This window comes from Dermacentor variabilis, chromosome 2 (genome assembly GCF_050947875.1).
Source record: "Dermacentor variabilis isolate Ectoservices chromosome 2, ASM5094787v1, whole genome shotgun sequence".
Classification (NCBI taxonomy): domain Eukaryota; kingdom Metazoa; phylum Arthropoda; class Arachnida; order Ixodida; family Ixodidae; genus Dermacentor; species Dermacentor variabilis.
This window is the reverse complement of record NC_134569.1, coordinates 101,612,328-101,635,269: the sequence shown is the minus strand read 5'-3', so window position 1 is coordinate 101,635,269 and position 22,942 is coordinate 101,612,328. Positions and strand designations below refer to the sequence as shown.

Sequence of the window (22,942 nt, the reverse complement as noted above, 5' to 3'; positions counted from 1 at the left end):
CTACACTTTTGGTGGTGTACCTCTAAATTCATAATTGCCTCTTAAGACATCTGTGTGCGGGGCCCTCAGTGCACGAGGGGAGGCCAAATAACACAGTGCCGCCTTGCTTCACATGTGCCTAGCTTATCTACTGCAGTCAGCTTGACGCCTATTTCCTTGCTTCTTTCTCTTTCCTTTTTTGTCATGCAGGCAAAATAGAGCTGGTGAAGTCCAAGTGGGCAATATCAGTGAGTGCAGTTCTCACTGTGGTCATGTCACTCTTCATGTCTGTTGGTCTCTGCCTTTGGTTTGGCCTGAACCCTACTTTGAATGGAAGGTACGTCGATCTTGCCATGTTGTCACATTCTTGCATTGTCATTGCAAAAATCTCGTGTGGAAGTTGCCAGTCCTGCCAAAGTGCAACTTCACGTAGTTATGGGGTCTAGATCAAGGGGTGCAGTGTCCCCAAAAGTAGCCTAACATAAGCGGAATATTTCATCTATGTAATTTAAAAACTTGGTTTAACTTCAAGTAAACTGTGCAAATTACGTTTTCCTTCATATTTTCCTTCCTGTTTAAAGCATTAAAGAAATCAGTGAAAAACCAGCCATCATCGTAGATTACAACATGCTCCCTTGGACTGTACTATGATGGTGGTAGCTTTTGGGTTGCTTTTCTTACAAGTTTACAGGGACGTTATAATTAAGTTCATTTGGAAGTTCGACCCTCTGAAAGGACTTGTGAATGCAAGTTTATGTATTACATTACCATTTTTTGATGAAAAAGTTTGAACGGCAGCAAGCCCTCCAAAAGGAATCCAGTGATTATAGTGTTGCTCACAATATTCAGTGTACCAAGCTAGTCCACATACTTGCTGAAAAGCTAGGAGCTTGCCAATTCCTCTCGTTTATGGTGCAGTATTTTTTTTTATCGGATTAGTTTTTATGACTTCATTACAAGTTTTACACAACTTTGCCTATGTCTAATTTTTATTCTTTTAGTGCCGCATACTTCATTATTTCACTTTGCAACAGTGCCTCGAAGACCCTTTCCTCATGCTTGTGCTTCATTACAAATGTTGGTTGCCTTTTCTTATGTTTCTGTGGCCAGCAGTTGCAGATATAAATGAATGAATAAAAAGCCTCCTCTTAGTTTCTTTTAGTGGTGTTAAGTCGTGTTGCAGTATTTAACGTCCCAAAACTGCACGGTGGGTTATGAGGCATGCTGTAGTGGAGGGCTCCAGATTAATTTTGACCATGTGGGGTTCTTTAACGCGCAGCCAGTGTTTTAACGCACACTAGTGTTTTCACATTCTGCCACCATCAGAATGCAGCCGCCGTGGCTGAGATCGGACCTGCAATCTATTTGTTGTGTGCCACATGCTTTAAACTGATAGTGCATTGCTGTTTTCTTTGGCCCTGACAGCCCCCTGGTGTCACCACGGTCATCCTGCCTCCCCAGTGAGATCCTGCCATATCTGGTTGTTGTCATTGGCCTGGAGAATATGTTGGTACTAACCAAGTCAGTGGTTTCAACTCCAGTGCATGTTGGCGCCAAGGTTCGCCTCGCTCAGGGTGAGTTGACAACACTTAGCGGATAGTGACTGGTTTGCAGAATTTACATCGCCTTAGTCGATGTGAAGAAACTTTACTGTGTCGCATGCGAATACAGATGCTTATTCATTTTTGATTGAAATGGCGGACAGTGCTAATTATGAAACGGGTTGCAGAAAAAACCTCAAAAAAGCACCCTTCATATAATGACTTGCACTTCGCATTGCTTTGAGGCAATTATGCAAGTATCTTACAGAAATGAAAATCCTGGGACCCTGGCCTCACGCATCAGCGGTGCACCAAAGTGCTCTCTCTCTTCACTCCTTGAACAGTCATTATTATGTGCAACTTTCATACACTCACCACCATGTTGACGGGAGAAATGCTCACAGATCACAGAAATGTGAAAGAAACTGCTTGGCCCAATCTAAAATGGCGGAGAGAAACACTGAAGCTTCTATTTGAGCAGACATTCTACTCAATGCCGTGACTACATATTCAGAGAAGCCTGGTGGTACTCTTTAAAAGATGGGCTGCTTGTTGAAAGATATTCATGTGTGTTTGCTGAATTCATCAGCAATAAATTGTGCAGCACATTTTGCAGCTTGTTCATGTTCATGCAAAGCCCACCTTATGGGAACAGTATAGCAAGCTTTGTTTGAAAGCAAGCACTAAAGAAGATTAAGAGAGCAGTGACGTCACGCGGCATGTCGACACCCAGTGCAACTGCTCGGTGTGTCACCCCCCCTCAACACACACACGCATGCATGCACGCACACACACACACCTCCCTTCTCTTTCTCTTGCCACTCCCTCCTATTTCTTAACACACATTTTGTATAAAGAATGCGAAATAATTTTTCAAAGGCGACACTCCTACTCTTCCCTGTAATCCGGCATTTATTTTTGTAAATATGCATAAAGGCAATGTGGTGCTGCTTGACAAGTCGCATTTTGTAAGTGTTCTAGAAATTGTGCCGCTAGACACTCCGAACTTTGAGTCCACAGCCCATTTTCTTCATTGGCCCATTCAGCTGCCTCAGGTGCAGATGTTTACTGCATTCGGCTACGAGCCACAGAGAAAACAAAGGCTCAAGTGGCGACTGCAGCGCAGCTGCTGCTCAGCAGGCTGCACCCAGGGCGGTCTGCCACCCTTTGACTCCTCCCCCCCGTCTTCCCAGTGACACCACTCATTAATAGGAAGCTTGCTTGGGACCGACTCCATTACTACCCATTCAAATACACATAAAATAGAAAAGTGCTTTTATGGTGCAGCCAGTTGACTGATTGTTGAATTTGTTACAGTTCCGACAGAAAGTTAAAACCTAGTGACGGTAAGAAGCAGTTCTTTTTTATTTGGTGCCTGAATTTTTTCTAAAGGTGATCAAAAATTGCTGTATTCCACACCTCAGCACCAAAAACAGATACATTGCCAGCTCTGTAAACTGTATCTATAGGAGCATCTGAAACAGACAAATTTTATATATGAATTTACAGCTTATGTGAATTTGTTACAATGTTTACAAAGGTTTTGTAAAAGCCCTAGTCACAAATTAGTGGTATATTTCAGAGAGGTGTATGATATATCAATGTTGTCCATTTTAGATGTATTATTAGGTAAAGTTTACGGAATTGTAGGGGTGTGCGAATATTCCAAAATTTCGAATATTATCGAATATTATCTATTTAATACTCGTATGCTATGCTTAAACTAGGTACTTAAAAATTTTTGAGTATTTGGTCAGATATGAATGTTCAAAACAAATCGTATATATTGTTAGATGTACAGGAGCAAACATGATTCTTAGCGTTTGTTTCTATTTCATCTAAGAATATGCGTGCTTTCTAGCTGAATTTTGTCATAATTTCGTGCTGCTGTCGAAATTTTTCTTGTAAAGCACACCTAGCCACTGGATGTATAAGCTCTGTGGGAAAGCCAGCCTGTCAGTAGGAAGGGGCCACAGGTTTGCAGACAGCGAGGGTGTACTCTTTTGCATCACCACCCCCAGCCCTGAGCTTATTCCTTGACAGCAAATGTGAGGAGTAACAGCTGGCACCAGGTCAAATGTCCCAGAGTTTATGGGCATTTTATGTTGTATAATAAGGCACAGGTTTGCAAGAACGGACAGCTAGTGGGAATTACTCAGTTTTCCAAGTTAACATGAGCAAAATACACAATCATTTAGTGTGATGGCTTACTATACCCATTTTTTACCTTTGACAATCTAATTTTGGTGCTCCAACATGTTAAAATAGCTCAATCTTCTAATTAATGCATGTGCATTTCGTTATTTTGATAAGTATTCGTGTTTGATCCTTGTTTGAAATTTTTGATATTCGCACACCCCCTCAAAATTCGGATATCGTTTTTCATTGCCGAGTTAAAGTTGCAAACTTGATAGTTTTATTTCTTGAAATGTTGTGATTTTCAAAAGTTTTTGTTTGAAGATTGACGGCCTTCTTTAGAAAGATAGAAAGTCCAGAGAGTTGACACGAATTCATATTATTACTGGGCGACAAAAAATGGTGACAAGAAAGAGGTGTCCTTGCTTTAGTCCTAACTGTTTTACCTAGCATTAGTTTAGCAGCCTTTAAACATGTTTAAACATGTTTAAATATGTTTAAATATGTTTAAACATGTTAAATACCGCATCATTTTAGATCCCCTGTGATAGATCACATCCCTCAGATAGTATGATTCTTTTTCTGATGAATTTTTTATGCTACTTTGCCTTTGCAAATTCTTCTTTATAATTTCAGGTCTTAGCAAGGAAGGCTGGTCCATAACCAAGAACTTACTTACGGAATTGCTTCTGCTGACCTTTGCTTTCCTGACCTTTGTTCCAGCAATTCAGGTATGCCCTCTTCTTGCTTTTTTTTTCTTGTTATATTTCTTATTGAAGAGGTTTGTTTCAGAAAGAATGCAGTCTTTTGGATATAATGTGCTGGGCCTTAAACAGGCTTGGGCAGCGTACAGTCTACAATTACTCGAAGTGTCAGTGTTGTTTCATATGCTACCAAGGAACTACCTCATTCAAATTTAAGGTGCCCCTGTTTCAGTCTCCATTTGTGAATCTCCTGACCAGTGCACTGCTCTGCTCTGAAAACATTTGTTGTGGGCAGTACACTGAAATAGACGCCAAGCAGTTTTGTGTGTTAATGACATAAACAGTTAAACCTTGATATAACGAACTTCAATACACTTAAACCTCAATATAATGAAGTAGGTAAAATCGGCAATTTGTTGCGTTATATCAAAATTTTGTCGTAATGAAGTTTGACCTTTTGTGCAAATAAGTATAGTCGCCGATCAATTTTTCTTACACAGGAAGGTGCTGCAAAATGTTCTGAATTATCACGCAATAAAAAAAAAAAGCAAATTTGAATGAGGAAAAAATTCAATTTGATAAATCTGGTAGACGGCGACGAAGGGTACGGCTTCATTCCATGTCGACGATATCTTCACATAGGCGGTACGAATTAAGTGAAGCCCGCCACACTTTCACATGCACTCCGGCCCCGCGGCTGAAAACATCGCATGCACTGGGACGATGCTATCGTGAAGAGCTCCGGCAGCAGGGAGTGAGTGCTTCGTCTTCCTCTCGCTCCAACAGCTCATCAAAACTTAAGATTATGCAAGCTTAAATACTAAACGCGCTAAAAGGCAGCTTACATGATGCCGCGCTCATTCTTTGCACATGCGGCAGATTACCTCTAAAGAAGGGTGTGCGGCTGCATATGCACTCAGCCGTGATTACAACCGTTGACAGCCATGGCCAATATGCATGTCAGGAATCACCACGCACGCCAACTTAACCACCCCCCCCCCCCCCCGTCCTCGCTCTCTCATGTGCGCATGATCGCATTACCGCAAGCTCGCTCCCATCCCTCTCTTTCCCTTTGCTTGCGCAGGAAGGCGGCACTGTAGAAGCCACCATCTTTCTTTCGCACCCTTGCACACTTTCACTCGCCCTTAAAGCACAAAGTGTGCGGGGCACAATAGGATCTTGTCACACTTAGACTTTATACAGAACATGGTGCGGCTTGACTTCAGCTTCGCTCTTGTCGCCCCTGCACGATTTGAGAGGTGTGTTTGCAAGCAGCCGCTTGTAACTCATTCATTTGACCATCTGCGTCCGCGGAAGTTTCCATTTATTGTCTCAGCATTCCTTTGCTGCAGAAGCGAAATTTCATTATATTGAAATCACATACACACTTCATTGTATTGGGGTTCTGATTACATGGTGTTCTTAGGATAAGAGGTCATGAGAAGTTAAATACTTTGTTATATTGAGAATTTCGTTATATTGAAGTCCGTTATATCGAGGTTTAACTGTAGAACAAAATTCTCAATATAACCTCAATAACTTCAATATAACAAAGTCTGTTTGTATGCCATTTCAATATAACAAAGTTTCACTGCCGCTGAAAAGGAATGCCAAGACAATAAGCAGAAACTTTCGCGGATGCAGATGGTCAAATGATTGAATTACAAGCGGCTGTTTTGCAATTGCACTTCTCAAATCGTGCACTGTGCAACAAGAGTGACCACCAAAGTAGAGCCACATCATGTTCCATATAAAATCCAAGTGCGATGCGATCCTATCGCACCCCGTGCACTGTATGCTTCAGGTGCAAGTGAAAGTGTGCTAGGATGAGAGAAGAAAGATGGTGGCTTCGTGAGTGCCGCCTTCCTGCACGAGCAAAGGGAAGGAGGGGAAGGGGAGCGAGCACACGGTAATGTGATCGAGAGTGCGTGAGGGGATGAGTGGTGTGTCACGCGGAGTGGGTGGGGCGTAAGTTGGCCACGTCTCGGCCATGGCTTCGCATGGCTGTAAGCGTGGCTGAGCGCATACGCAGCCGCGCACCCTGCTTTGCAGGTAATCTGCCGAGTGTGGGCGACGCTATCAGCCGTGAAAACCTGGCTGGCTTCGCTTAATTTGCACTGCCGAGAAGGTATAGCCGACGTACGTGGCCTGAAACCGTATTATTCGTCGCCGACTCCAAAATTTATCAAAATAAATTGTTTTCTCATTCAAATTTGCCATCTTCGATTGCTCAATAATTCGGAAAATTCGGCAGCTCCTTTCAGTATGATGAAGCAAATTGTCGATTTTACCGGCTTCGTTATGTTGAGGTTTAATTGTATTTAACTTTTATATCTTAACCACACATGAGCAATTGCAATGTGGTCAACCATGCTACAGTGGGAAGCAGTGAACAGAGAATTTGCGTAAGCCAATGAAGGTTGCTCATCTTGCGCAAGTTCTTTGATAGAAAAGGCAACTTTTGCAATGACATTTCTCGTTTTTCACGCAATTTTGGGATATAGAACTTAGAAGAAAACCACTGCGACAACCAACATCGTGCTTCCACTTGATTCAGTACACTTGCAAGATAGCATGGTTAATGTGTCTGAAACATACTGTGAGATTGTGCTGAATAGAGTAAGCTTGTATGAATGATAGCATGCTGAGTGTTATGTTTGGGAAACTTTATACTGGCGTCCTTGTTGTTTTCAGGAATTCTGCATGTTTGCAGTCGTTGGTCTACTGTCAGACTTCTTTCTTCAAATGGTCTTTTTTGCTACTGTGCTCTCCATTGACATCCAACGTAAAGAAGTAAGACCTCATCTAAATTCATCTGTAGCAAATAAATCTTTCTCCTTTATCACTTCGTTTCTACTGCACATTTTTAAATGTGTTTTACATTATGCCAGCCAGTTCTGAAAGCAAAACAATAAGAGATAACAAGATACAGTAGAACCCCGGTTATATGTCCCCCAATTTTGACAAGTCCCAGGTTTTACAACAGGTTAGTGCAGTCCCTGCGAATTTCCCATCGAGGTAATGCATTAAATAGCTCAAATATACAGTAATCCCTCATTATAACGAAGTCAGCGGGACGGCGAAAAGGTTTTTTTATAAGCGGTAATATGATATAAGTGACCCCTCAAGAAAAGCTAAAGCAGTTGAGCTTTAATTGTGCCACAACTGCGAGGAAGTCAAGATACGTACAATGTATTCAGTGAAGCAAAACTTTATTCAGGTGCAGAAAAGGCCAGTGAGCTGTAGCTGATAGTCTGTTGTAGTGCGGTCCGTTAAAAGCGAACTTTGTTGCATTAATAAAATAGGGAGAACTAACTAAGACTGAAATATGATCCATTATATCCGAAAGTTCATTGTACGTGGGTCCATTGTAACAAGCGTAGGCTGTATAGACATAATATTTTGTTGGTTCGCTTATATGACGCCTGGATTATACACTGTTCTCGCATGGTCTCGTGAGAGTCATGTTATTGGGGTTCCACTGTACATGGATCTAATTATTGTGCATGGGCAAGGGAACAAAAAATATTTCAAATATTCTGAAACTCCTCTTTTCCCCTTGTAGAAATCTGACTTGAAGAAGGGAAAGTCGGAAGCAGCAAATTCATGGACAGATGATGAGAAAAACATAACGAACGCTGAAAACAGGAGCTCTGTTGGTGTACTGTTCAGATCTCGGTGAGTTCGAACTTCATACTTGTGACCACAGATGCTGCTACTCCATATGTTAAAGCAAAGCTTTCTTTGTGAACCCTCCCGGAATTACTGACCCTGGCTGCTGCTGCTGTCTTGCCAAATAGCTCATCTACAGGACTACATTCATATAAATCGGCTTAATTCAGCCCCGTATATACTATCCCTACAGATGTGCCAGTTGCCTGCTTTGTTCTACGGAATTGTGCACTGAAACTACAAACGGTACCTGAATATCTTCAGTGCATCAAATACACACCTTCAAGTGCATAATTCCTTTATTAAAGCGAAGCTCTCTGTGCCTTATTTCCTGTGGTGTGGCACGTTTACTCAGTCTGCTTCATGCCGAGTAAAGTAGGCCGGTCCCAGTGATGGTGTAATGAGTGATGGTGTAATGATGGTGCAACGGTCTAGTCAAACTTGCTTGGTCACAGGGGTTGTGTGGTGGGGGTCTCAGTCTCTTTATGTCTTGCCAGGCAGGCACGTAATTGCTGTGCTGCAAAATGCCGTATGGAGGATGAACAGTTTTGTAGCATTTAATTAACTACATCACGAAAGCTGCGCATCACATTGATGCCAACATGTGCATTGGATCTGCATAATTGCTCTTTATCTTAATTTGTCACATGGCTTAAACTATGTGGAGGTTAATTAATGTAGTCATCTGCAACGGCAGAGTGTGTGGCAACTATAAAAATTGACAGCAGCTAAAAAAGTGCATAAGTGTTGTCGGAGCAATGGAAATCTGCAATAACACAAACTCACTGCTACACCTGTACATGGAATTACCTCTGTCCCCATTTGAAAAAGTCGTGATTTGACTAAAACTCGGGGAGTGTGGAAGTAAATGTTTATTGTGGTCAAAGTGTGAACAGAAAAAGGAGGATAATTGATAGCAGACAGAAACAAACAAGTGAAACATAAATCACTTGTTTGTCTGTTGAATGAGAAGAAAGAAATCGAGGGCCCAATTTTTATTAGTCATATCATAAGAAGCCAACAAACCCAAGGACAACATTGGAGAAATTACATGTACTTACTAATGGAATTTGAAGAAATTATAAATTAATGTAAATGAAAGTGGATGAAAAACAACTGGCTGCAGGTGGGGTACGAACCCATGTCTTCGCATTACGCATATGATGCTCTTACCTGTTGAGCTACCACGGCGCCATATTCCCATCCACTTACTGGGGTATTTGGTATGTTTATCTACTAGAACTAAGCCTGGTAGTATTAGCCAGTGCCACACCTCATGGCCTTGACGGCAGATGTGGAGTATCCTTTTTTCTCGCAAGCGTCACATGTACGTGATCTTTTTAGGTGAAGTCAAGTGGTTAATAAACCCACACATGTTACCTGAAGGCATCAATGCTGCCAGATTCGAAGCCTCACTATGTAATGAACGAAAAGAAAGGAAACCGAGGACCCAATTTTATTAATAATACAGTAAAAGCTCATTAATTAACAACTTGTTAATTCAAAATTTTGGATAATTTTAAGTGGCCGCCGTGGTCCATCCAACAATGTATTGAAAGCAATATGTAATGCATACCGCTAATTCATTCAAATTCCATGCCATCGTGGATGGGGAGAGTGCCAGTGCGTGGGAGCACATTGGCGTCGCCGTGCGGACCACGCTGTTTTGCTCTTTCCATCTGCAGCTCTTTGCTTAGGCCTGACTGGAAAGAGACATGTTTGCGGATGGCCAGGCATGGCCAAAGCCTCGGTTGTTGGTCGGTTCTCTCCCTCTCAGGACCTTCAAGATAAAAATGTGGACGTGATGCTGCGTGGTTCTTTTTCTTTTCTTTTCTTTCTTTCTTGTGTTACATCTTGGAGGCTCTGCTCTTTCTTTACGAGGTGTTCTGCCGAGAAGTGGCACCAGGTAATGTCTAAAACATGGCGGCCGTGATATTTATAGGCACTCGCAGTACCAAAAAGCATACCCTTTGAGATTAGTAGCTATTACTCCAAGGAAAGTATCGCTAGGATACGTGTTTGGACGACACTTGTACGTATAGTGGAACTCTGCAGCCGGTGCAGCTACGAAAGTACAACAGAGACCAGTGCAGCAGCAGGTTGTGGTGCATTTTGTGAGTGCATTTTAGAGCGCAGCTCTTGTTCCTGTGGTTAGCGTCGGTGGTGCAAAGGCATGTTTATAGTCCGACGTTTTTCGGTGCACATCGCTTGCGGCCAGTCATGCTACGCCGCTCGCGCTGCTGCAGCCGAAATGTTGTCCCCTATAAACTTCGATGTGCTTGCTGTCGGCTGCTTTCTGCGGAGCATGTGCAGAATGGTCCCTGACCAGTGCACCGCTTTGAATGGCTGTCTGCAATCGGTGAAGCGGCGTGGGAACCTTCTTTCCGCGCCATGCATTGTGGGTCGGTGCGACGAACATGCAGATGGAGCAAGAGCCATCTCGACGCTGGACCGCGTTGACCATGTCCAGTTATGTTGGCTGCACCAGTGCTTTGAACTATAAACGGTCTCACCAACGTACAGTAGCATGTGCGTGCACTCACACTACGTCAGGTTATATACGCACATTAACCTAGGGTTTTTTTCTCTGACTTTCATTGGTTCGAATTTTGTATAATTTGAATTTTCGTAGCATCCTGACGGAATTTGAATTAATGAGTTTTTACTGTATCACAAGAAACCAACACACAAAGGTGCCAAGGATAGGGGAAATTACGTGTACTTGCATGAATAAGTTCATGTAATTTCCCCTATGCTGTCCTTGGTGTCCTTGTTGACTTATGATTTGTTTGTCTGTTTTGAGAAACCGTGTTTTTTCAAGCACAGTGTGTTCATTCTTTTTTGCACTTGATGTCGTTTCTTGTTGCAGGCGTTCCGATGGCATTCCTGTGATGACGTACGGTGCCGGCCGAGCCATGTCTAGGGTTTTCGCTACGCCCACTTCCCCAATCTTGAAGCTGCCGAAACGACTTCGTTTGGTCTACTTCTGGGCTCGCATGCGCCTTATTCAGAGAGGACTCATGGCAAGTTAATACCGGTTGTGGTCGCTTATCAGTCATGCTTGGCTTGGACTTTGTACAGTTTTACGCCACCATATTTGGCAACACACTAGTGAGCAAATGCAAGACGTAATGTGCACAGCAGGTTGGCAAACTACGTGCACACAATATTTGATGCAACAGGTCAATCCTTCTTGAGTCACTTTGATGGGCCACCATAGGGATGCAGCATCACAAAAAGAAGTCGCAGCCAATTTTCATTGTTGTCCAATTTAATGCAGTCATATGTCCATAAAAAATTGCAAATGTGGCATGAGATCAATATTTCACTAGAATATTCTAGATATAGTTTTAATACACTGAAACCTCGTTAAACTGTAGTTGGCCGGAGCTCATAAATGTAGTACTGCTTAACCGAAATAGCGGGAGATCGCCCACTCACCTGTCAAGTATGGAACTCAGAGAGGGTGCGATGAAAGAGGAAAAAAACATGCAGTATTTATTCACTTCGCACAACAAAAGTGATATTTTCGTTTGATGCCGCCGCGGCCTAGCAGCGATGACAGCAGCCTCAAACTTACTGAAGCTGTGAGCCAGCTTTTCAGCCAGCCCCCTCTTCTCGGCAAACACTTGCATGGCAGATTCCTCGTTGGCGTTACGCATTCTCCGTGCACGCGCGCAGTAGCGCTGCAGAAGTCGCGGGGCGCCTTTTTCATTGAGGGGTCTGTTCTCATCGTGACGATTGCATTCATGAGGCTGACGTAACATGAGGCAGCTTCTACCACTGTTGGGCCTGAATCGCCCGTGCTGTCACTTTCCGTGTCGTCCTCATCACTGTCACTGGTCGACATTTCGGCAACAACAGAGGCAACGATGAAAAAATGTCGAACCTCATAGCTGACAGCAGCATCACCGAGCACTTCTTCGCATTCCAAATGCCACACACCGTAGTCAATGGCAGATCCCTGTCGTGTGCCAGTGCCGGCTTCTTCGTGTCACGTTCGATAGCACGAACGATGTCTAATTTTTCTTCCCAGCGTCTTTTTTATTCAAACTTCGGCATGATGCAAGTCCTTGGTTGCACAGTTGCATGACGTCGCAGCGCTCTTAGCACGGCACTGAAATGATGTTGATGTGGCTTCACGTGCAAACGTGCAGGGTGCATGGAGGCCCATGTTCCGATCTCTGAGGCTTGTTGTTCTGCCGGGCCGCCTGATGGAGATGACGCACCGCTGTGTTTGCGCGACAAAAAGTGGATACACTAAGTGTTAACCAATATGTACACAATAAGCTGGTACGGTTTATGCGGATACAAAACACGTTATGTTCAATGGCCACTGAGTTGGGGATTTGATTTTACTACTTTTTAAACGAAACTACTGTTTAAGCAGGTACGGTTTAACGAGGTTTTACTGTATTACAGTGAAAGGCATTCTGCATTGCCAACATTAAATGCTGTGGCGCCCTCTGGCAGGTAAGAATCAAAACACTTTTGCGGCTCAGTGACATTTTAGGCCTAACAGCATCAAAAACAGGCAACTGATCTCAATAATGACAAAATAACACCAGTACTTTGTCGCCAGTCTGATATGAGACTAAGCAGTGGCTGGTTTTGCCATGTATACTTTTTGCGGTCACAACTGAGAGCAAGTAGCAAGGGTGAATTCGTATCAAAGTAAATAACCTTGGTGTTGCCACGTTGCTATGCAATCACAGTAACTAGCTGAAGCCCCCCCACATGGACTTCTGAGGGATATGCAAATTTTTTGGGGCTGGAAAAAAGAAAAGACTGGCGATGCAACAAGTGATGGCAAAAGATCGCCTTGGATGCCCACTAAATTTGCCACTCAGTGCTGTTGCTCGTCGCCTAAATATTGTGTGCATGTGGTTGAACTTAAAACAAAGTGCGTCGACCATTCTTTTATTTCCTCATAAATTTTAGACCGTAGCTGGCCTGTCAGAGACTGATAGATATAACTGCTATTCAATATGTTGTCTTAACTCGCCTCGCATGTATAGAAATTCACATAACTCGGTCCCTCGTTTTTCAGCTTTTTTTAAATTTGTTACTTTATTTAACTTGTCTGTTTTTCATACAGCTTGGCCTTGTTGTCTGGGTTGTGGTGCTCATCCAGAGCATGGGAATTGTCACGAAGCTAACTGACAACACCACCAATTTGGGCCCCAACATTGCTGAGTCAGGTTTGTCTCTATTTTGTGAAACTGTTCCAGTGAAAAGGCTCACGTGCCAAGCACTACACTAGGTGGAGCATGATAGGAAACAATAGGTTGTCGAAATTAATTTGGAGCCTTCCATGGCAGTAGCTCTCACAGCTTCTGCTGTGTTGCTTTGAATTAGTAAGCTGAATGAATAAACGAATCACTGAATGAATGAATCAATCGATCCATTGTGGTGCAGTGCACCCATTCTTACAGATGCTCACTGGCCACAATGGCTCCGAGGAAGCCTTGGAGGAAGCCCTGTCGTCGCAGTCGTCCTCTTCGAAGGAGACCCTGCCCACTCACCACGAGAATGCCAACTTGCACCACACTAATGCTCGCCTCTGGGAGGAACTGCCAACAAAGCACTGGACCACCCTGTTTGGCTACTACAACATCTCTGTAGCTGGCAGGTAGGGGAAAGCAGAGTGAGCCACAAAAAGATGCTTGTGAACGAGTGGCCGAAATTGGCCCCTTTAGAACAATGCATTTGTTAGCATTTACAGTGTTATCACTCAAGCACAGTGTCGTGGAGAAGCGATGGGCAGAGGTAGGCAATGACATCAGACTTTAAAAACAGAAGCTTTGCAATTGGGCAAAATAGCACCTGCAAACAGAAAAATACAACTTGATGGCAAATGCAGTGTCATTTCTGGACCAGATGGTGCGACTAACAGTGTGCCCACAATTTGCAGGCCACCACCCCACTGCTCAGGCGTGGAGTTGGGTATTTGCGGGGCTGCCTTCACGTTGGGGCCAATGTGGTGTGATATAGGGAGGCGTAGTCATTACAAAGGGGACATTTGTATGAGTATAGTGCAGGGTTTATTGCGTGTAGTCTGCTTAAATGGGGCTATGTATTGGTTTGTAATTATTGCCATGTTACGACGTCTTCACGTGAGAGGGTCTTGTGTGGAGGTGGGTATTGTCTGCTCAGTCTGTGGTGTTGTAGTATGGCGTTGTATTGTAAAAGTACGGGTTCCATAGATGCGGCCATTCGGAAGGCACGACACGTTGCATAAGCTGGTTCCCAAAAGTCCGCTTCGCCAAAACACAGCAGTGTTACACAGTGAAGCATGCCAAGAGTGTGAACGGGTAATTGTCACGGGAACGGTATGTATTCCTTGATTATACACGCTTGCGCCTGCCATCTCCTATCACAGTACAAGCACCTATACGCCTAGTAAGTGTACTGGCAGGCCCTCAGAGATGTTACGGACGTGCCTGTGGTGATTTGAGCCCTTGCGGGCAGTAAAACGCATGCATTAATTTTTTTTCTGACTGCCCGATTTTTCGGACGTTTCACGGCTCCTATGGAGTCCGAAAAATCGGACGTTGACTGTAATCCACGGACCCCCTCATTTTGTCATCCCTCATCATAGCCTCTGCATTATTTCGGTACGTTAAATCCCATAATTTTTTTTAGCACTGTTGCAAGTAGATATGTAGCTGAAACCCGTTTCACATTACTGTGTGAAGTTGCATTTTATGTGAATTTTTTTATGCTTTGACGGTTGCTCAACATTTCTGTGAATGATGCATCTGACCTTTATGCTGAATGTCTTCTGTCCAGGTACATAAGCATCCTGCCACCCATCTTTCTGTCCGTGCCGGTACCGGCCAGCAAGGCTGTTGAATTGCGACATGTGGACGATCACAAGACTGTCTTCCATACTAATTGGCGCATCATCCCTAACATCGACGCAGAGCAAGGTTGGAATTTCTATCATGATCGTAATTGCTGTGTCAAACCTGAATCTGGCAATGTAAACTAGCACTGAGACTTCTTGAAGTTAGCAACTTTGTTAAACTGTAAAGAATTCTAAGGACTCACGATAGTGAAAGATTGATCCATCAGCAGAAGATGCTTTAATTTTTACCTGTGCAGTCTTTGCAGCAAGTTGTATATGCACTAACCATAGTCTGTGACCTTATTTATAGCACATCCTATGCTTGTGAGCCACAGCATATCGCTTCATTAGACTGATTGTGTTCATAGTGTGGCTAGATGTCATCGGAGCATGGCTTGCAGGAACTACATCATTTTTTTTTTTTTTTTTTGCAGTCGGGTCACATTTCTTGTGTTTGCCCTTGAGGGCACGAATTGTCTCTGTTCTGTGTTTAAAAACTTAGAATATTAAGCTTAAGGAGGACAACCTTGAATAAGATCTAGATTTCATATCATGATTTGTTATGATATTAAAAATATTGTAAAATGAGGCTCCAATGTCAGTGCTCGTTAAAGTGTTAGTATAGGTAAGTCCTACACTTATGAACACACACCAAGTCACATTATGCACTGCCACACATTAGTCAACTGAGGCCGTCTACTTTAACCTAAGCAGCCGTCATTAAAGTTACACTATCAACATACATTTCAGTCATATTGATGCTGGTATTGACGTTGCAGTATTTGGTATGATGTTGCAGTAATGCTGTTCACCTACTCCCTTCCTCCTCCCCCCATTTGTTGCCAGCAGAAAATGCGGTCAATGGTCTGATGCATCCGGCAAGCAGTGCTGAGGCTACACTGGTGCTGGCTCTGTCCATTCCAACTGTTCTCTTCATCGTGTACCTGTTTGTGACCCTTTACCGGTGCATGTGCTCACGCAACTATGCTGAATGGAGGTCCAGTTGGTCCAACTTGTACCAGTCCCGAGACCCTGACACCTTTCTCGTCATGGATACCTACCCCATCGAACTGCAAGGACACAGCCAGGTAACATTATGCTGTCATTGCATGATACACCAAAGCTTGAAAGCTGTCCCAAGCAAGAGAAACCTGCATGGTCAAGCTTGTTCAATATGCTTCCTAAAAAAATTGCAACAAAGGCAATGGAAGAATGCAAATGCACACTTTGTAAGCATGTTTCTCCCTTGTACTTGTAGGGCATTCTTATCTTGAGCCATATTAAGCACTGTGTGCCATCATTTCTGTGCTTATTTATACTACAGTTAAACCTTGATATAGTGAAACCCCGTTAAACCGCAGTTGGCCAGAGCTCGGAAAAAGTACGTACCTACTAAACCGTAGTACTGTTTAACCGAAATAGCACGAGATTGCTCGCTTACCTGTCAAAAATGAAACACGGAACTCAGAGAGAGTCGGATGAAAGGGTAAAACAACAATGCAGTATTTATTCACTTCGTGCGACAAAAGTTTTATTGTTTGATGCTGCGGCAGCTTAGCAGCGACGACAGTGGCCTCAAACTTAAGCTGCATGCCAGCTTTTCTGCCAGCCCCGTCTTCTCGGCAAACACTTGCATGGCAGATTCCTCGTTCGCGTTACGTATTCTCTGTGCACGCACGCGATGGCGCTGCAGAAGTCAGATACGTGTCGGTTAACACGTAGTGTTAACCGACACGTACGCAATAAGCTGGTACGGTTTATGCGGATACAAAACGCATTATGTTCAATGGCCACTGAGTCGGGGATTTGACTTTTACTACCTTTAAAACAAAACTACTATTTAGGAGGGTACGATTTAAAGAGGTTTTACTGTATAATGAACTTCAATATAATGAAATTCTTGATAAAACGAAGTATTTGACTTTTTATAACTTCTTGTTCATGCAACACCATGTGTATTTTGAACCTCAATATAAAGAAGTGTGTTCATACACAGCTTCAATATATCAAAATTTTACTGCTGCCATGAACGAATACTGAGAAAATAAATGGAAACTTCTGTGGATGCAGATGGTTTAACAGTTGAAAAACATGTGGCTGCTTGCAAACACAGCTTTCAAATCACGTGCCGCATAACTGAGAGTGACCACGAATGGGGAGCAGCATCATATTTCGTATAAAGTTTGAGTGTGTTAAGGTCATATTGCACCCTGTGCGCTGTTATGTTGTTTTAAATGCGAGTGAAAGCTTGCGAGGCAGAGACGAGAAGGATGCTGACTTGATGAGTGCCATCTGCCTGTGCAAATAAGGGGAAAGAGGAGGAGGGGAGCAAACTCGCGATAATTTGATCAAGCATGCGTGAAAGGGGAGGGGTGGGGAGAGGTAGGGGGCAGATTGGTGTTCATCTACTTTTCCGGCATGGCCGTGGCTGGGCATGGCTATCATTGTGGCTGAGTGCATACGCAGCCTGCATGCCCTATTTTAGAAGTAATCTGCCACGTGTGCGAAGACAGGGTGAGCTGAAGCGGTATGGCATCGTGTGCCGTCTTCCCACGTGTTTAGTGCTGGAGGTTGCGTAATCGCAAGTTTCGGGGACGCATTGAAGTAAGAGGTAGGCAAAGCCATTTATGCCCCGTTCAGCTGCTTTTGATAATAGCGTCGTCTCACTGTGGATCACACTATCCAGCCGCGAGGGCAGAGTGGATTATGAAAGCGTGGCTGGCTTCACTGCTTACCAGTGATGGGAAGATATCGACATGACATGAAACCCTATTTTTTATTGCCAGCTCTCTAATTTGACAAAACGGTGATTTTTTTTTCATTCAAGTTTGCTTTTTCCAACTGCCCGATAATTTGGAAAATCTTGTGGTCCTTTCCGTGTAAGAAAAGTCCATCGGTGACTGTACTTATTTACATAAAGGATCAAATTTCAATATTATAACGAGGCAAACTGCCAATTCTACCGACTTCGTTATATAGAGGTTTAACTGTATATGACTTTGACTGGGAGGAGAGGATATTCCACTAATTTAAAACTGGTGTAAAAGCTTCCCATGTTTCCTTGTTGATTCATTGAGTTTGCGTTAGAGCTTTGTTGACGTGAAGCTGACATGGTACAAATGCAGACAGGACGGTAATATATGGACTCAGTCATGTAGGTAAAAATACACAAGTTGCAGCACATGTGGAACGTACGAGGCGTTACCGTGTTTACTCGCATAATGAACGCACTCACGCAATGGACACATACACCCACTTTTCCAATCAAAAGTGAGGTTCTTTTTGTTGCATAATGATTGAACCCGAACCTGCTAAAGTCAAGTAGGAGACACACGGTACGATTCAGCGTCCAATGCACCGAAGCGGTAGCCAGACATGATGCGTTTTTACATGTTGCTGCGCGGGATCATACGCCTGGCGTGTGACAAAAGTAGGTAACCAGTACCATTCGGCATGTGATGCAGCATCTGACACGTCAGAACGGCAGCTGAATCATACTGTGTGTGCCTCCTACTTTTTAGAGGTGGCTGCAGAAAAAAAAAAAAAAAAAAATTCAAAATTTTACCCCCGGTATGAACGGACCCCAACTTCACGCAATACCATTGAGAAAAAAAGTGCATTCATTGTGCAAGTAAATACAGTAATCCCTGTATCCCTGTGGAACGAATGCTGCAGCACATGAAAAGCAGTGTGCCACCATTTTGTAATGTGAATAATAACTTGTTCTTGATAGTCCAATTTTGGTTTTATGCTTGTTTATAATGTGCATGTCATTATTAGTGTATTTTTCTTTTAGAAAGGAAGTGCTTGTTAGTATTCTGGAAAAGCTGCATACAGTAGTACCTCGATATAACGAAGTTGTACTTGCAGCGAAAATTAAATAATGAATTTCGTTCATTCGAGGTTTTAAAGTTTCAGCATTAAAAAGGACTTCACAAATTCTCAGAACATTCCGGCTGGATAATATCTTGTTCGTGAGCACTTATGAACAAATCACAAGAAGGATGGACCATGATAGCACGGTTATGAGCGCCAGTGCACGCGGTACAGATTGCATCGAGAGCAATGGATAAACATGGCTCACGACGTCCGAGATTTGTGTGTGTTGCATCACGCAGTGCCGTAAATCTTGGGTGCCATAGATGACTGTGCTTAGTGCCCGCAGCCACCATCCACAAGTTAAAAACAAGAGTGAAAAAAGTACGGGTATTGGTCCTGAACAGCAACAATAAACAAAAAAATAAAGAAAAGTCAGTTTCACCAGAATGGTGGAGCATTGATGGCGACTGCAAAGACACTGCACAAAGCAACATTCATAGTTTTATCGGTGTCATGCATGCTCAGGCAAACATTAACAGATCTCACTCGATGACCATGAAATTGCAGTCACAACGCATCTGCGCGCTTCGTACCATGTCTCGGAAACTTGAGATTATGCAATTACCAACACTAGACACGTGGGAACAACAAAATGCACGTGAAGGCACCATCCGTTTCAGCTTGCCGAAGAGATTAGCCCCATGATCGATACGGCGCATAGATGTGCATGAGGAGTGGTAGGCGGATAGGCGTGCTTTCCTGCCCCTCTCAGCGCCTCCCCCCCGGCGTGGGCTTCATCACATTACCGCGCGCTCACTTTCTCCCCATTACTTTTGCGCAGAAGGAATCGTCGGCTCTTGTGTTTCTCTGAGTCATTTAACAATGCGACAAATGGCGCAGCGGTGTTCCCTGTCGACCGCATCCTGGCGCGCGCGCTTTAACAGCGGTTTTGCCGCTCAAACTTTTCATGCAGAAGGACACTTGAAATAACTTTTGCCTTGGCTGACATAAGTTTTTTTGCTAGATTTACAAGCCATACAGGCTCCAAGTGCATGATTGAAATGGCCAAAAACGTTGTTAAATCGAAACTGTTCCACAAAGTTACTTCGTTAAATCATAAAAAATAATTACATGGTTTTCAATGCAACTAAGACTGGGAAATGAAAATAGTTTGTTTACATCATGAATTTTGTTAAATCGAGGTTCGTTATATCAAGGTTTTACTGTGGTACTATATGAAATCTAAGAGTTTGGCCTTCGAAGAGACATATAGGTTCAGCCTCATCATTCCTCACTAGCTGTTGTAAAAAACAGGAAGAAAAGCATGCTTAAGAGCAACAAGAATGCACTGATGAACTTCTGGCTCATAAACTTGCAGTTCACGTTTTGCTGGATGAAAAACGAAAGAGCATCTTGGTGATGGGGTCTTAACTTATATGGTGGAGTAATTGTTACTGAGGAGCTGATTGCATATTTAGGTAATGTCATCCATGATTACAATGAAGGAGCCAAATAAAACAATGGACGAAGGAAGGCACTTCTGGAACTAGGTGTGCTATCATCCCATATGTTCACAGCATATCTCACAATCTGAAAAAAGTAAACAAACGAGCTGGTGTTCGGGTTTTATTTTCCACTACGAAACATCTTGGTTTGATGTGTGCCAAGGTGAACGCAGGACATCGGGAAAATAAACAGATGTGTGCAAAAAAACATGGGTAGAAGCATGTCGGATGTGTAAAAAAAGTAGTTTATTCGGTTCCCTTGTCATGTGGTTCATCATATGTAAGCCAAACGGGCAGCTGTCTGAATGACAGATTGTATGAGCATCGATATAAGATGGAAAACCAGCTTTCCGGTCACATTAGTGCTCATTGTAAGGCTCACAAGGGCATACCAGATTTTAACAGAACCTGTGTTTTGAACAGTGCTGATGATCAACTGACAAGGGAGATATTGCAAGCGCTTGAGATCAAGAAGCGGGGTAATGATTGTATCAGTGAAGCCTTAGTTTCTCTATTGACAAAGGAACTGGTGTATCTTGCCAGCGGCACTTAGAAGCTGTTCTGTATCGTGTTTTCGTTATGCGATGCAGATGACAACACTGTTTCTTCTTGTTTTGATCCTTGGCAGGAGCTATTTATTCCTGTGCCAAGAAATAAAATGCTCAGTTGTTAGTGCTCCTACGTGGTTGTCCCATATCACCTTCCTTCGTCTGTTGTTTTATGCCTTCGTTGTAATCATGTATAACCAACTCACCCACCAGCATGTGCTCAATGTCTCTCAGTTGCCCTGGTAAGTTCACAGGTTCAAATTCAAATGTGAAGGCCACGTTTTTCAGGAAATCGAATACATGATTACCGAGGACAACACGATAGTCAGCTCTGACCTTGGTGGTGACGTCAGGATTTGGGACTCCAATACAGGAGAGTGCATCAACATCCTCAATAGAAGAAGGTGGGTTGGTGAAACTTGTCCTCTTCTGTTGTGCTAACTTGTTCGAGGGATATTTGAGCAATGTCACGAGTTGTCAGATCATAACCCAAATTGCTGTTCATCATCGGAGCACAGCTGTGTAGCTACGGAAAAGAGTTGCATGGCTTTCTTATGGGGCCCTGAAACACTTAAACATAGTAAGAAATTGTTGCTGATCTGTAAATGAGGCACCAGTGAACGTGTGAGCCAAACTATAATTGCACTGCATGTGGCAGGGAATTTATAATCTCGTGCAAAACCAGTGAAACATTGCTTGCTCTTTCCTTCGCAATGTCATCATGCAGTGTCATCGCAAGCAGCTGGACCCAGCAACAGCTGTTGTCTGATTTCGTGATCGTGAGAACATCCTCAGTTATACAATTATTCCAGTTATACAATATGCTGTAGAACCTCGTTGATACGAGGTTCTACAGCATATGGACTCGGGCTTGACAGCCATCTTGTTTATGAATCGTTGTATATCTTGTAAATATTGTAAATACATGTTTATATGTGACTTCTGCAACGTAACAGTATGATACATTCTCAGGCCCGTAGATCCCATGGGAACAAGAAAAGGCACGAGGCACTCGTGCTCAAGAGCAGCAGTAGCCCGCAATGGCAGCTCCCCCGCAGTATACAAGTTACGTGAAAATGCCGCCACACACACTGTTTCTCATTTTGGTGCCGCTGTTACCTGTTGCAGGTGGCACAAAGTGAGCGTCGTGTTTCGCTCTGGCGGCATCATGGTATCATTTTTTTGCGATAGTAATTATGTGGACACTCCAAGCACATTTCTGCCGTCGGCAGTGGTATGGGTGTCAGCGTCTCTGTGAGGTTCTGTATAAAGTCCAAGGGCGATAACACCATTGCCGCGTGTTGTACGCTGTATGTGTGAGTGAGAGCATGTGAGGGGAGCCGACAATCACAGCTCAATCACGCCCGCGTGAAAGGGACGAATGTGAAGAGGAAACACATCATCTTCTCTCGCGCTCACGAGGCACCCAACGTTTTGAGACGCCTGGTCGAGGGGGGCGTTCTCTCTGGCTGCAACTGCGCATGTGGCAGCTGTGCATGGTCGTGCATCCGTATCTTGAAAGCGATCTGTGTTGGGGGCAGAGTCTAGGTACGGTGGCGGCTTGTAGCTCTGTGCGTACCGTGTGTCCTTGGCACTCGCTTTGCATTGAAGCGGTAGACAGCACAAATGTCACTTCACTTCAACGTTTCCTCACACCAATGTTTTGACAGTGAGTGTCTGAAGTCATTGAGTGTGATGCGTTCATGTTTGCAGTGCAAGCTGACACCATGCTTATTAATTTAAGTTAGCAAGTGAATGCTTACAAGTTGGTACGGCTGATAAATGTTTGTTTGTTTATTTGTTTATTGACAAAACAACGCTCAAGTACATCCTTACTTCGTATGGCTGTCTGCTAATTTGATATCGCAACCAATGCTTCGCCTTTTGGGCGAAGCTGCATCTTTTTATTTCCCATTACCGTCCTATAATGACAAAACGTGTCTGTTGCGGGCCGCTCGGACTCTATACTCGCTCAAAGTGTGTTAGAGTGTCTTGTCACAGCAATCCTTTCTGAGAGGGCATGTCAAAATTTCCCACCAAAATGCTCTGCCCGAAGAAGCTGCTCACATAGGCTGAATTTGAGCATCGCTAATGTGAGCTTGCTGAAGCCAAAACGCATGTCAGGCTGCTCAGGCTCCACCAAATTGGCACAAATTACTGTCTTGTGCTGCAGCAATTTGTGCAATGT

At 43.5% G+C, this 22,942-nt stretch overlaps 1 protein-coding gene across 1 annotated transcript in view; it reads left to right on the top strand.

Annotated features, from left to right (window-relative positions):
• The window catches only part of SCAP (SREBP cleavage activating protein), a 90,884-nt gene that overhangs the window by 39,414 nt on the left and 28,528 nt on the right, over positions 1–22,942 (top strand). Inside the window, exons 9-19 of the mRNA XM_075681505.1 lie at positions 190–316; positions 1,405–1,553; positions 4,293–4,387; positions 7,055–7,153; positions 7,926–8,038; positions 10,902–11,055; positions 13,131–13,233; positions 13,451–13,664; positions 14,825–14,964; positions 15,729–15,970; positions 21,043–21,158. Coding sequence (XP_075537620.1) covers positions 190–316; positions 1,405–1,553; positions 4,293–4,387; positions 7,055–7,153; positions 7,926–8,038; positions 10,902–11,055; positions 13,131–13,233; positions 13,451–13,664; positions 14,825–14,964; positions 15,729–15,970; positions 21,043–21,158 — 1,552 coding nt within the window. The remainder of the gene's footprint in view (positions 1–189; positions 317–1,404; positions 1,554–4,292; positions 4,388–7,054; positions 7,154–7,925; positions 8,039–10,901; positions 11,056–13,130; positions 13,234–13,450; positions 13,665–14,824; positions 14,965–15,728; positions 15,971–21,042; positions 21,159–22,942) is intronic.